This window comes from Bos indicus, chromosome 12 (assembly GCF_029378745.1).
Source record: "Bos indicus isolate NIAB-ARS_2022 breed Sahiwal x Tharparkar chromosome 12, NIAB-ARS_B.indTharparkar_mat_pri_1.0, whole genome shotgun sequence".
Classification (NCBI taxonomy): Eukaryota; Metazoa; Chordata; class Mammalia; order Artiodactyla; family Bovidae; genus Bos; species Bos indicus.
Window position 1 is genome coordinate 72,535,285 of NC_091771.1, and position 15,727 is coordinate 72,551,011.

Below are 15,727 nucleotides of genomic sequence, written 5' to 3' on the forward strand. Positions count from 1 at the left end.
TTCTGGGGGAAATAAGATGTTGTGTCTTATTTTTCATAAATTTTCATTCACCGCAAGACATTTATGACACTGAGGAAAATGCACTTGATTGGTCCACTATTTATAGAATTAAATTTGGGAAAGAACCATCACTAGAGCAGGTTCCAGGATTACTAGTGTATAGGTGCTGTTTGGCATTGTTTGAATTTGTGTATTTTAAACTTCACCAAATGGTAAAATGCTGGTAAGATTATATCTTCAGAGAAAAAGACTTTACTGTACAAATTTTTGAAGTTTTTCTTTATTGTACCAACTCCTATGCAAAATGAACTTTGGGAAACTTGACTCAACCATGAATATTATTTTTACTTTTCTGCTTAAACCACATTGGGAGAAATAGCTTCAGTTTCTGAGAGACTTCTTTAACTAACTCCTATGTGGTATTTCTGGAGGATGCCTTGAGGCAGGGATGGGGGACATTGAGATCTTTCTGTCCTGACTTGACTCCATTATCTTTCTCAGTGAACACTCTTTGAAAAGAGCTCTCCCCATCACCTGGATGTACATGTAACATACATAAGAAGTCCTGAGGATGTCAAAGTTCTAATGAGTAAGAGGCTTGTCTACTTCAGTAACAGTTTGCTTAGGAAAATGTCGTTCTTTCTGTATTCACAGGTACAACTTAAAGACACCATCAAAAATCTTCCTGGTAAAATGAATACTGAATTAGCAGAATATGGATTGAACTTGAGTGTTGGACAGAGACAACTGGTGTGCCTTGCCAGGGCTATTCTCAAGAAAAATCAGATATTGATTATTGACAAAGCCACATCAAATGTGGATCCAAGGTATGGAGCTGAGACCAAGGAAACCTTGAATCTGACTTCTAAATGTGGTAAATGGAAAACATTTAGTGATGCTTAGAAATGTTTCTAAGTATCCTCTTGGCCTTATGGATATTTCTTGATAATATTAATTCCAGAAAACAAAGGAAAAACCATGACATGTTATATGGGTTGGTGTTGTTATAAGGCATACTAAGAGAGCTAGATTTCTAAATCCAGCTCATAGTTTCAATCTGTTTTGAGGGAAGACTGTTTTCTATCATTTTATGAAAAATGGTAAATTTCTAAATAAACTTTTTATACTTAGTTTTTTAGGCACAAGATTATATGTTAAGGTATTGATTTTTAAAAACATTGCAAAAATATCATGACTAATTTCTTTGATTCTAGGACTGATGAATTAATACAAACAAAAATTCGTGAGAGTTTTGCTCACTGCACTGTGCTAACCATCGCACACAGTTTGAGCAGTGTTATTAACTGTCAAGGGATAATGGTAAGACCCTCACCATTTTAGTTGTTTTCATTTATGTTCAGTTTTTCAATGGATCCTTCCTTGTAAAACTTGATAGGAACCTCCAGTAATGTAATTTTCTCTTAGTTTCTCCTCTCTTTCCTGAAAATTTTTGTTGTTTAGTTGGTCAGTCATGTCTGACTATTTGCAACCCCATGGAGTTCAGCATACCAGGCCTTAACTATGTCCCAGTTTGTTCAAACTCATGTCTGTTGAGTACCTGATGCCATCCAACCATCTCATCCCCTGTCATCCCCTTATCCTCTTACCTTTAATCTTTCCCAACATCAGAATCTTTTCCAGTGAGTCATCTCTTCACATCAGGTAGCCAAAATAATGAAGCTTCAGCTTCAGCATCAGTCCTTCCAGTGGATATTCAGGGTTGATTTCCTTTATGATTGACTAGTTTGATATTCTTTCAGTCCAAGGGATTCTCAAGAGTCTTCTCCAGCACCACAGTTTGAAAGCATCAATTCTTTGGCACTCAGCCTTCTTTATGATTCAACTGTCACATCCATACATGACTACTGGAAAAACCACATAGCTTTGACTAGACTGACCTTTGTCAGCAAAGTAATGTCTCAGCTTTTTAATATGCTGTCTTGGTTTGTCATAGCTTTTCTTCCAAGGAGCAAGCATATTTTTAATTCATGGCTGCAGTCACTGTCCCCAGTGATTTTGGAAACCAAGAAACAAAAGTCTGACACTGTTTCCATTGTTTCCCCATCTGTTTGCCATGAAGTGATGGGACCAGGTGTCATGATCTTCATCTTTTTAATGTTAAGTTTTAAGCCAGCCTTTTTCACTCTCCTCTTTCACCTTCAAGAGGCTCTTTAGTTCCTCTTTGCTTTCTTCCATGTGGGTGGTGTCATCTGCATATCTGACGTTATTGATATTTCTACTGGCAATCTTGATTCCAGATTGAGCTTCATCCAGCCTGACATTTCACATGATGTACTCTGCATATACGTTAAATAAGCAGAGTGACAATATACAGCCTTGACGTACTCCTTACCCAATTTGAAACTTATTTATAATTTTTGCTTTAGAAATAGACATACCATGTTTTATTGCACTTCCCTGATACTGCATTTTTATAAATTGAGAACTTATCATAACCCTGCATTGAACAAGTCTATGGGAACCATTTTTCAAACAGTATTTGATCATTCCATGTCTCTGTCTCACGTTTTGGTAATTCTCACTACATGTCAAAGTTTTTCACAATTGTTATAGTTGCTCTGGTGATCTGTAACATCAATGTTACTGCTATGACTTGCTGAAGTCTTCTCTGTTGGTTAGTATTTTTTTTTTTAACCATTGCATTGTTTTTAGGTTAAGGTCTGTACATTGTTTTCTCAGACACAATGCTATTGCACACTTGATAGGCCAGTGTCATGTAAACATAACTTCTGTATGTTCTGGGAAATCAGAACGTTCATATGACTCACTTTACTGCCGTGTTCACTTCATTCTGGTGTTCTGGAACTGTACCCACACTGAGGGATGACTGTACCTCTTTCCTTTCTGGAAAACAGGTGACTGTCTATTCTGAAAGCTTTAAAGTGGACATAAAGATGAGTCAGTTTGCTTCAAAGCCTAATGCTCCAGAGGGCAGGTGACTGGCCTCAAGGAGTAGCTGGGGAAGTGACAAATGCTGATGAAGAGCATAACCAGTGGTGTTGTCACCATAAAGTCCTATCATTGCAAGTGATTAAGTGTAATAATTACATTTTGTTGCACATGAGTACTTCTGCACAAAGAAGTGTGTTTTTTTTTAATTCTATTTTTAATTGAATCTAATCCATAAAAATATTTTTTTGTTATAAAATGGCAATAAATGTGCAAGGTAAAAATATGAAAATAAAAGAAAATCTCATAAAGGAAAGATTACAAAATGCCCACTACCAGAAAGTAGCAGTTATTTAGTGCTATAAAATCATTTGGATAACATTAGAGCCAGTTTAATAATTTGTTTTATTCTGCAAAACAGAATATTTCATTATCAGAATTTATATGTATTCTTAAAATTCCCCATGTCATTTATTAATTTTCCACAGCTCAGTTCTTAAATCTGCCTAAAATTTCATCATAGGGATAGAGGATAATTAATCTCAAACTTAGACATCTATATATTTTCCAAATTGTCACTTTTATCAAAAATCTTGAAATGATTAGATGGATATGGTTTTGTTCACTGTAAGTAAATAAGAGAAAGGGCTTGTTGGGAAACAATTGTAACCTAATTAATAGCTTTGTTTATGTGTTATCTCTCCAAAGGGATTTACCCCGCTTTGGTTCATTAAGCACCATTCATGTGTCAGGCTTAGAATTCTATTTCACAAGAAGTTCTTTCAATATTAAGTTTATTAAACATGATGGAGTCATAATGACAGTTAATATAATCTTCCTTACTTTCTCTGTTGCCACAAAACAGTGGAGCAAGACAGACAAATTAGAAATGCTCTTTATCCTAAGACTCACCACTGTCTCTACAGTACAGAGTTCTTTCTGTAGTTTTTTAGAGTAGCTGGGTGCTTGTGACCTGCTTTATCTGCAGCCAACAGCCCAGCTCTTGCTTCCAGTCCCTGCACACTGCCACCTTCATATCACCCGAATCCTCCTGTTGGTGTGAACAAAGGAAGCATGTGATAATCTGCAGTTCCTCTAACAATGTTGTTGTCTGTGGTCAACACTTTCACTGTCCTCAGAAAATTCTCTGGAAATGAATGATGAAGAACCGAAAGCAGAGCTGAGAAACTCATATCCCACCTCTTCTGTTTATAGGCCATCTTACGGTTTTATATTCCTTATTTCTTCATCATCTCAAACCTCTTCTTAGAATTTTTCCCACAGAAGTGAAAACCAGAAATGGTCATAACATACCCATCTGAAAAGCATAAGACAGCTCATACCTAACTAGAGTTTTACTTAGATTCTACTTTTTACCTTCGTGGAACTTTTCTTTTATAAACCTGCTACTGCTAAGTCACTTCAGTAGTGTCCGACTCTGTGTGACCCCATAGACGGCAGCCCACCAGGCTCCCCCCGTCCCTGGCATTCTCCAGAAAGCACACTGGAGTGGGTTGCCATTTCCTTCTCCAAGGCATGAAAGTGAAAAGTGAAAGTGAAGTCGCTCAGTCATGTCCAACTCTTTGCGACCCCATGAACTGCAGCCCACCAGGCTCCTCCGACCATGGGATTTTCCAGGCAAGAGTACTGGAGTGGAGTGCGATTGCCTTCTCCTAATTAGAACATTTGAAAAGAGAAAAGCTCCTTCTAAAACACACCAAAAGATTTCATTCAAGTTTTCAGAGGAAATATTACTAACACTGAGGTAGAAAGTACAGTTGGGGAGAAGAAATACTTTATGGGGATGTGGCGCTTGTGTGCTAAGGCAGCGGCTTTGGGAGAGTAGCTGTGGAGGTCTCCCTGATCCAGCCTTTATCCTTTCCCAGTGAGAAGAATGATTTATTGTTTCAAGACCTAAGACAGGATTTTGAGTTAATACTCGCCACATTGTCCAATCACTGAAAATCACAGGCACCCATTTTACCAATGAGAAATCACCTTCCAGGGTTGGACAGCTGTCCCGTATCATCACCTGTCAATCAGAGACAGATCTGACACTCATACCTTCCCCTCCCCTCTCTACTTGTTGTGCACTGGGATCTCTCTCTGTTGTCATCATTTCCCAGAATCTTTCTTATCAGGCTTCTCCTCCATCCTCTCCTGGGCACCACCACCTCTTGGTGCACTGACCCACCTCTCCCTGAATTCTTCTTTATTGCTGATGACATCCTGCCAGTGAAAATGGATCAAAGTATCTTGCAGTGGGTCCATTTCATTTTTATGTCTAGGACATAATATGGAATGTCCATATTATGGAATTCCATATTATGGAATACGTCTAGGACATAATGTCTGGAATATCTGCACATAAACAGGCTTCATAAACACATCTTCATTGAGCTTATGTAACTGACTTACTCATCCGACATAATGTATTTTTACTTAACCTACTAGAGCTTGATAAGCAGTTCAGGGTTGGGGTTCCTGGAGAGATCCTAGGGTTTGGGGATTGTTATCATACCAACTTGAATATATGGTTTAGTTAATAGTTTATCTTGGGTTACGAGAAGAGTTGGGGACCTAACGGGAGATTGTAGGAGCTTTTTCTTATAAGGGAGGTTAAAAATCCAAAATTATACCTATTTTCCTGTACATAATGAGAATTTGGATTTGCTTTATGTTTATTTGTTCTGAAATATCTAAAGTCTTTGACCAAACCAGTAAATGTAAAAGCTAAGTTGGTAAAATTCTATTTCTGGCCTTTCTTCAGTCTGTGTCCCATCTCAGCTCTTGTAGCCCCTATGTGAGCCTTGGCTTTTAAGTTTGATTAGGTTCCATTTGTTTTTGCTTTTATTTATTTTGCTTTGGGAGACTAATCAAAAAAAAAAATTGCTGTGGTTTATGTCAGAGTCTTTTGCCTGTATTTTCATTTAGTTTTGTAGTTCCCAGCCTTATTTTAGATCTTGAAGCCATTTTGAGTTTATTTTTGTGCATGATGTGAGGGAATGTCTAATTTCATATATTTTCAGGTGTTCAGCTTTCCCAGTACTATTTATCATAGAAACTGTCTTTTCTCCAATTCCTGTGTACTGTTTCATAGATTAATTGATATAGATGTGTGGACACCAGTGTTTTAAAACTTCAGTTTTTCTTCTTCAACATCAGGAGTGGTAGTTATGTTCTGTTATGCTATGCTTAAGTAGAATTGCACATTTGAGACATCTAAATTGACATGCCAAGTTACAGGGCTCCCCTGGTGGCTCAGATAGTAAAGATTCCACCTGCAATGCAGGAGACCTGAGTTTAATCCCTGGGTCAGGAAGATCCCCTGGAGAAGGAGATGGCTACCCACTCCAGTATTCTTACCTGGAGAATTCCATGGACAGAGGAGCCTGGTGGACTATAGTCCCATGGGGTCATAAAGAGTCAGTCATGATTGAGCAACTTTCACCAAATATTTAAATTATTATGCAGATGTGAAAGTGAAAGCTGCTCAGTCATATCTGACTCTTTATGATCCCATGGACTGTAGTCCACCAGACTCCACTGTCTATATGATTTTCCAGGCAAGAATACTAGAATGGATTGCCATGCCCTTCTCCAGGGGATCCTCCAAACCCAAGGATAGAACCCGTGTCTTTGTGTCTCCTTCACTGCAGGCAGATTCTTTACCCACTGAGTTACCTTGGAAGCCCATTAAGTGGATGGAACAGATTCAATTATTCTCGGATTATTTTGAGAAAGCTGCCCTTAGCAGTGATTCACAGTAGTAAACAAATGATTAACAAGAAAATGGCATTTATGAGACTAATAAATGTTTCCAATTAAATGCAAAGGATTAAATTTACTGTAGTACCTATATGTTGAAAAACAACCTTTGTGTTGTTTAGAGTTCCTGCATATTCTGTTCTTAAAAAAAAAACAAAAACTTTTATTTATTTATTTTAGGATGTGCTGTGTCTTCTTTGCTACATAGACTTTTCTCTAGTTGCAGCAAGTAGGGGCTACTCTTCATTGCCATGTGCAGACTTCTCATTGCATGGGCTCTATTGTTGTGAAGCATGGGCTCTCTTGTTGTGAAGCATGGTATGTAGGCTCAATAGCTGAGGCTCCTGGGCTCTAGACCACAGGTTCTGTAATTACAGGGGCTACTCTTCATTGCCATGTGCAGACTTCTCATTGCATGGGCTCTATTGTTGTGAAGCATGGTATGTAGGCTCAATAGCTGAGGCTCCTGGGCTCTAGACCACAGGTTCTGTAATTACCACAGGTACATGGGCTTAGTTGCTCTGTGGCATGTGCTAGGTTTCTGGACCAGGGATGGAACACAAGACTCCTGCATTAGTAGGCAGATTCTTTTATCACTGATCCACCAGGGAAGCCCATCCAGCATATTCTCTTTAATATGCATTTATTTCTAATATTATCTAAATGAAGAATTAAATACTACTGAACATCAGAACTGTTTTTATAATTGTATCACTTGGGTCAATTGTTTCAGACACTTTTTCCCCATCCAGAACCATTAACCAAAGCCACTAATAAGTAGAAAGGCAGAGTGAAGGACCCCTTCCTCTCCCTTTCAGTTTGCATTTAGCAGACTTATTAATGAGCAATAAAAAGGGTGAAAGGAAAGCAGCTGAAAAAAGAAAGAGAAACAAGGAAAGAAAGATAATTTGTGGAAACAGATTCAGGTCCTAGGCAGTTCAGGTTGGGCTGGCCACATGTGCTCTGTAGGCCATGATCACTGGAATTTGGAGCTCAATATCTTACTTGCTTCTTTAGTCTTATCCAAAGAGAAAAGTGGATTTCTAGAGATTCTTTCTATGCAGAGCAGTTTTGCCAAAGCTACTTATGTACCAGCTCCTTTTGCCTGCTTTTCACTCTTAGAAGAATAAACTACAACCACATCCAGCTTCAAGAAGCATCTCAATCCCTTGGACAAGGATTCTGTTCCTCTTAGAAGCTGGCATAATCCAGGATCCTGAAGAAATCCTGGGAAGCCTTTACTTTTTTCCCCAAATACTGCTCAGATTCTCAAATAGACCATTAATTTGTTGTCAGGGCACTGCTCTTTGGTTTGTATGACACCAATCTACTTTTTAGGTAAATGGAGTTTGATTTTCTTGAATTAAGATATTTGCCAACTCTGTGTATCTGTACAAATTGCCCCAAAGCTCAGAGTCAGAGCGCTAAAAGTGCTAGTGATAACAACCCCGAATGCCCTGAACATAAAATAAGATGCTATAGACTACTAGTTCAGTTCAGTCGCTCAGTCGTGTCCAACTCTTTCAGATCAGATCAGTCACTCAGTTGTGTCTGACTCTTTGTGACCCCATGAATCACAGCACGCCAGGCCTCCCTGTCCATCACCAACTCCCAGAGTTCACTGACTCATGCCATCAAGTCAGTGATGCCATCCAGCCATCTCATCCTCTATTGTCTCCTTCTCCTCCTGCCCCCAATCCCTCCCAGCATCTGAGTCTTTTCCAATGAATGAACTCTTCGCATGAGGTGGCCAAAGTACTGGAGTTTCAGCTTTAGCATCATTCCTTCCAAAGAAATCCCAGGGCTGATCTCCTTCAGAATGGACTGGTTGGATCTCCTTGCAGTCCAAGGGACTCTCAAGAGTCTTCTCCAACACCACAGTTCAAAAGCATCAATTCTTAAGCACTCAGCCCTCTTCACAGTCCAACTCTCACATTCATACATGACCACAGGAAAAACCATAGCCTTGACTAGACGAACCTTGGTTGGCAAAGTAATGTCTCTGCTTTTGAATATGCTGTCTAGGTTGGTCATAACTTTCCTTCCAAGGAGTAAGCGTCTTTTAATTTCATGGCTGAAGTCACGATCTGTAGTGATTTTGGAGCCCAGAAATACAAAGTCTGACACTGTTTCCACTGTTTGCCCATCTATTTCCCATGAAGTGATGGGACCAGATGCCATGATCTTCGTTTTCTGAATGTTGAGCTTTGAGCCAACTTTTTCCCTCTCCACTTTCACTTTCATCAAGAGGCTTTTTAGTTCCTCTTCACTTTCTGCCATAAGGGTGGTGTCATCTGTATATCTGAGGTTATTGATATTTCTCCCGGCAAACTTAATTCCAGCTTGTGTTTCTTCCAGCCCAGCGTTTCTCATGATGTATTATGCATATAAGTTAAATAAGAATGGTGACAATATACAACCTTGAAGAACTCCTTTTCCTATTTGGAACCAGTCTGTTGTTCCATGTCCAGTTCTAACTGTTGCTTCCTGACCTGCATACAAATTTCTCAAGAGGCAGATCAGGTGGTCTGGTATTCCCATCTCTTTCAGAATTTTCCATAGTTTATTGTGATCCACACAGTCAAAGGCTTTGGCATAGTCAATAAAGCAGAAATAGATGCTTTTCTGGAACTCTCTTCCTTTTTCCATTATCCAGCAAATGTTGGCAATTTGATCTCTCGTTCCTCTGCTTTTTCTAAAACCAGCTTGAACATCAGGAAGTTCACGGTTCACATATTGCTGAAGCCTGGCTTGGAGAATTCTGAGCATTACTTTACTAGCGTGTGAGATGAGTGCAATTGTATGGTAGTTTGAGCATTCTTTGACATTGCCTTTCTTTGGGATTGGAATGAAAACTGACCTTTTCCAGTCCTGTGGCCACTGCTCAGTTTTCCAAATTTGCTGGCATATTGAGTGCAGCACTTTCACAGCATCATCTTTCAGGATTTGGACTAGCTCTACTGGAATTCCATCACCTCCACTAGCTTTGTTCGTAGTGATGCTTTCTAAGGCCCACTTGACTTCACATTCCAGGATGTCTGGCTCTAGGTCATGATCACACCATCGTGATTATCTGGGTCATGAAGATCTTTTTTGTACAGTTCTTCTGTGTATTCTTGCCATCTCTTCTTAATATCTTCTACTTCTGTTAGGTCCATACCATTTCTGTCCTTTATCGAGCCTATCTTTGCATGAAATATTCCCTTGGTATCTCTGATGTTCTTGAAGAGATCCCTAGTCTTTCCCATTCTGTTGTTTTCCTCTATTTCTTTGCATTGATCACTGAAGAAGGCTTTCTTATCTCTTCTTGCTATTCTTTGGAACTCTGCATTCAGATGTTTATATCTTTCCTTTTCTCCTTTGCTTTTCACTTCTCTTCTTTTCACAGCTATTTGTAAGGCCTCCCCACACAGCCATTTTGCTTTTTTGAATTTCTTTTCCATGGGGATGGTCTTGATCCCTGTCTCCTGTACAATGTCACGAACCTCATTCTATAGTTCATCAGGCACTCTATCTATCAGATCTAGGCCCTTAAGTCTATTTCTCACTTCCACTGTGTAATCATAAGGGATTTTATTTAGGTCGTACCTGAATGGTCTGACTCTTTGTGACCCCATGAATTGCAGCACCCCCGCCTCCCTGTCCATCACCAACTCCTGGAGTTCACTCAAAGTCACGTCCATCGAGTAGGTGATGCCATCCAGCTATCTCATTCTCTGTTGTCCCCTTCTCCTCCTACCCCTAATCCCTCCAGCATCAGAGTCTTTTCCAATGAGTCACCTCTTTGCATGAGGCGGCCAAAAGTAGTGGAGTTTCAGCTTCAGCATCAATCCTTCCAAAGAACACCCAGGACTGATCTCCTATAGAATGGACTGAGTACTAGTATTCATAGTATAAAGCTTATACTTTCTTTCTTTCCAATAACGTTATAATATTAGAAGGTCAGATTAGGCCTTTTTCTGCCTAGTAAAACAAATTAATCAAACTATTAAAACATCAGCCAGCCCTAACACACAAATAGATTCTCTCTGTTTCCCTGTCCTTCCACTTTTTGAAATATTTTCTGAGTTATAATATGTTACTCGGAGATATTATGTACTAATGGGTTTCTTTTTGCTATTTACAGGTTTTGGATTCAGGGAGATTGAAAGAAACTGGTCAGCCAAATGACTTGCTGCAGAACAGAAACAGTCTATGTTACAAAATGATGCAACAACTGGGCAAGGATGAAGTAGCTGTCCTCCCTGAAAGAGAAAAACAGGACAGGGAGTTTTTTTAAAAATTTGTCTCTGGGTTATTTGACAAGATCTCTATATGGGATCTGATAAAAAGCACTCTGTGGCCTAAATAGCCTCCAGAGACTAAGCTTCTTGAGTAGGTCTTAACAAAACATGGCAGGTTAAGGGCAGGTCTGCTGAGAATCTGCAGCAGTGGTGGGGGTGGGGTCACCATATGTGCACCCTTCTGTGTGCACACACATGTGCCTGTGATAGAAATTTCAGATTGGACTTCAACACTTCTGGACTCTGGGTTCAGATTCTTATACAGCACAGAACACTTTCATTTTGCAAACCCTTTGCATTCATTCTGATTGGTGCTCAGCATATTTGTGATGCAAGTTCTGCCAAGGAATATCCAGGAAATTTGAGAGTTCAGGGGATAATTTTTGAAATATTTTGATTCTAGGAAGATCTTCCAGGGAAAGGTGTAGGTCTCTTCTGTTTTCTAATCTGTGAAGAAAACTTCTACATGAAACTGTCAGCTTCTCCCTAATTCTTTGTTGTTTGGACTTAGGTGTATTTGCCACTCACCACCCCCAGGCTTCCTCTACCTTCTAGAAAATGAAATTGTCATCAGGACAAATCAAGAACTCACAATACCATCACACTGTAGTCTGAATTGTGCTTGAAGGTTTACAGAGCACTTTCTCAGAGATGAGGTGTGTGAAGCACTAAGCTCTGTGCATGGTTTGAGGAAGGGGCTCGATGGGTAACATTCAGGTCATGTGACATCTTCCAAACAAAGGTGAGATGGTAACTGAGGTCTAGTTTAGGAGACTTAGCCATTGTCATTCAGCCATCTGTAAGTTTTTCTGGAAGAAGGTGGGAGTGGGAATAGGGTTGATGGGAAGATGAAGGGAAGGAAGGCCAGGTCTTCTTAACCTTTGACATGAGTGCTTTAGGGTGGGATGAGGCTTCCAGCTGCCTGTGGTGAGGTTTCCCCATAGAAAATTTATCTTTGAGTATTAAATTATGGGTATATTTTCTATTCTTCATACTTTTGTGCATTTCCCAGATTTTCACTTGTAAGTTGAATAAGATTACTAGTGTAATATTTTAAATGTCTTAAAGAAAACATGCCCCAGTATCTTAAGTACTACTATATGAAAGATTTATCTAAAATGTGGTCTTAGTTCATCACTGTCTTATCTCAGCCCTCCTTAGAAATGAGGAAATGCAGAGCAGTACCGTCCAATGCTTATAGTGTAGGAGACTTCCTGGGTTGTAGAGCTGGCTGAAGAGATGGCAGAGTTAGAGTTCATACTTAGGTTTAGGGACAAGGAGGTCTGTGTTCTGAATATTCCCAAAGTACTTATATTGTATGCAAGTATAGAGTGTGTGCGGACAAGACAATGGCAACCCACTCTAATACTCTTGCCTGTAAAATCCCATGGACAGAGGAGCCTGGTAGGCTGCAGTCCATGGCATTGCTAAGAGTCGGGCTCGACTGAGCGATTTCACTTTCACTTTTCACTTTCATGCATTGGAGAAGGAAATGGCAACCCACTCCAGTATTCTTGCCTGGAGAATCTCACGGAGAGGGAGCTTGGTGGGCTGCTGTCTATGGGGTTGCACAGAGTCGGACACGACTGAAGCGACTCAGCAGCAGCAGCAGCAGCATAGAGTGTGTGTGTTAGTCGTCAAATCATGTTTAACTCTGCAACACCATTGTCTGTAGCTTGCCAGTCTCCTCTGTCCATGGAATTTTCCTGGAAGAACACTGAAGGGGGTTGCCATTCCCTTCTCTGGGGAATCTTACCAACCCAGGGATCGAACTCCAGTCTCCCACACTGAGGATAAATTCTTTACCATCTAAGCCATTTATCACCCTATATATTTTTTTAATGCCTGAAATTCACAGAGCACTTTCATTAATTTGAGTGTCTGCCAGTCATCGAAGACTTGATAAGCATTTGTCATTTTCTGTGTGACAAAATCACAAAACAACCAGGAATCTGCCAAATCCTTTTGGTCTTTCCACCTTAGGCATTTCACATCAGAAAGAGATGTATCCACCTATGTCAAAGTCTTCATTTAAACACTGTGTTATCATTATGTATTATCAAGACATTGAGTAATGAGAAGTAGATCACAGAACTTCTGATAGGTACAGATAACATAAGATAATAGGTTTCAACAACCTCATTTTACAGGTGATTAAACTGAGGCCTGTTAGAAGGAAGGTGGCCCTATGTATATAATTGGTGTTAAGTTAGTTTGCAGCAGATACAGAATTAGAAATATTTTCTTTCAGTAAATGTTTTAAATCAAGTGTAACATACATATAAAAGCAGACATGGGTCATATAATTAGAAATCTTGTGCTTCCTGGTATAGTAATCCTGCAGCTACTCTAACAATATTCAGGGTAAGTTACATTTGTGTAGTTCTTCTCAATTTATTTTACATTGTTCTCACATGTATGATTTCATGTTATCTCATGATGGTCCATTTTTATCCATATCATGGATGGGGACAGTGGGTCCAGGGCTCACCTAAGGTCATAAAGCTGTTCCAGGGAGCACAGAGGGGTAATTTCTAGGGGAGGCTGAGGGCCACCCTATGTACTGTGTTCTGTGTCAATTCTGAGAACACTGCTTCTTTCACGTGGTAGCCAAGATGGGGCCATCATCCAAGTTCATAGAGTGGCAGGACCTCACTCTTGAGTTGCAGTCCATTTCTTGATCCTCATCCCAGTTGAACATCTTTGTGACATTATTTCTGCATACTCTGCATCCTCTTAGGCAAGCTGTCAGATTATCAGGTTTTTGAATGAGCAACCATCAGATACCCATGCATTGTTCAGAGCTATAACAGCAGGAGCATTAGCCTAAGTCAACAAAATTTTCACTCTAATAGAACAGAATTCATTGATCTGAAAACAAAACTCAACAGCTGACAAAAGGTGCTTCCAAGTCACATTTTTTTAAAAATACGTAGTTCAGGGGCTCTGAATCACTGTCTAAATGACCCTTTTAGATGATCCATGAAATAACAGAGAGATTACCTTTCAGAAACACAAAGCTGAAGGGGCATTAGTTTGCTAGGACTGCCATACAAAGTACCACAGAGTAGACGACTTAAACAACAGAAATTTATTTTCTGACAGCCCTGGAGGATGGACGTCTGAGGTCAAGGTGTCAGTAGGATTGGTTTCCTCTGAAGTTTCTCTCCTTGGCTTGGAGATGCCATCTTCCCTCTGTGTCGTCACAGGGCCTTCTGTCTGTTTGTACCTATGTCCTGATCTTCTCTTCTTGTAAGAACTCCAGTCTATTAGATCAGGACCCACCTGTTTGACTTCATTTGAAATGTTTTGCCTCTTTAAAGAGCCTGTCTCCAAATGCAGTCACATTCTGAGGTACTGGCAGGTTTAGGACTTCAACATGTAAAATTGGAGGGGACACAATTCAACTCAAAAAAAGAATAAATGCCTATCATTCATTCTGTTCTGTGATGAAGCAGACCTGGTTGAAGTTTTTTGAAGTTTCTTTGCTCCTGGTGTGTAACAAAAGCATTATTTAGTCTATTCATGAAGTCACTTAATACAGCCCAGAAGCTACAAAATCCTAATATCCTAGCTCTAGGCGCCTGGGCCAGTTCAAATCTATGTAGGAGGCATTTAGCATTCATGTGGCCTTATGTCCCCCAAGGCCTCTGAGCCTCAGGTCCTCACCTGTGTGTAGAGCAGGGATTACAGCTCTGCCAGTTTCTTCACACTCATTACAGGGATCAGATGAGAGAGCAGATGTTTAAATGCTTTGGGACTATAGAGTGTTTTACAGTATAAAAGTGAGATCATTTTTCCAACCAGCAGAATGGGAGAAAATAATAGCAAATGAAACAACTGACAAAGGATTAATTTCCAAAATATGCAAGCTTCCCATGCAAGGTTTCCCTAGTGACTCAGTCAGTGAAGAATCTGCCTGCAATGAGGAAGAACCCTGCAATGTGAAAGACCCAGGTTCAATCTCTGGGTCAGGAAGATCTTCTGTAGTAGGAAATGACAACCCACTTCAGTATTCTTGCATGGAGATTCCCTTGGACAGAGGAGCCTAGTGGGCTACAGTCCATGGGGTCGCAAAGAGTCGGACATGACTGAGATGCTAACACTACCACATTTCCATGCAAGTCAGTTCCAGAAAAACAAACAACCCAATCAAAAAGTGGGAAAAAGACATAAGCATATATTTATCCAAATAAGACATTCAGATGTTTAACAAACACAGGAAAAGATGCTCACCATCGCTCATTGTTTAGTTCAGTTCAGTTCAGTCGCTCAGTCACATCCAATTCTTTGCAACCCCATGAATCACAGCATGCCAGGCCTCCCTGTCCATCACCATCTCCCGGAGTTCAATCAAACTCACGTCCATCAAATTGGTGATGCCATTCAGCCATCTCATCCTCTGTCATCCCCTTTTCCTCCTGTCCCCAATCCATCCCAGCATCAGAGTCTTTTCCAATTAGTCAACTCTTCCCATGAGGTGGCCAAAGTACTGGAGCTTCAGCTTTAGCATCGTTCCTTCCAAAGAAATCCTAGGGCTGATGTCCTTCAGAATGGACTGGTTGGATCTCCTTGCAGTCCAAGGGACTCTCAAGAGTCTTCTCCAACACCACAGTTCAAAAGCATCAATTCTTTGCCGCTCAGCTTTCTTCACAGTCCAACTCTCACATCCATACATGACCACTGTAAAAACCATAGCCTTGACTAGATGGACCTTTATTGGCAAAGTAATATCTCTGCTTTTGAATATGCTATTTAGGTTGGTT

General features: G+C 40.1%; 1 protein-coding gene across 1 annotated transcript in view; it reads left to right on the forward strand.

Moving 5' to 3' along the window:
* LOC139186277 (ATP-binding cassette sub-family C member 4-like) overlaps window positions 1-11,070 on the forward strand; it is a 158,891-nt gene extending 147,821 nt beyond the window's left edge. The window contains 3 exon segments of the mRNA XM_070800558.1: window positions 655-827; window positions 1,215-1,320; window positions 10,805-11,070. Of these exon segments, the coding sequence (XP_070656659.1) occupies window positions 655-827; window positions 1,215-1,320; window positions 10,805-10,957 (432 nt within the window). The 3' untranslated portion in view covers window positions 10,958-11,070.
* The last annotated feature ends 4,657 nt before the right edge of the window (window positions 11,071-15,727 follow it).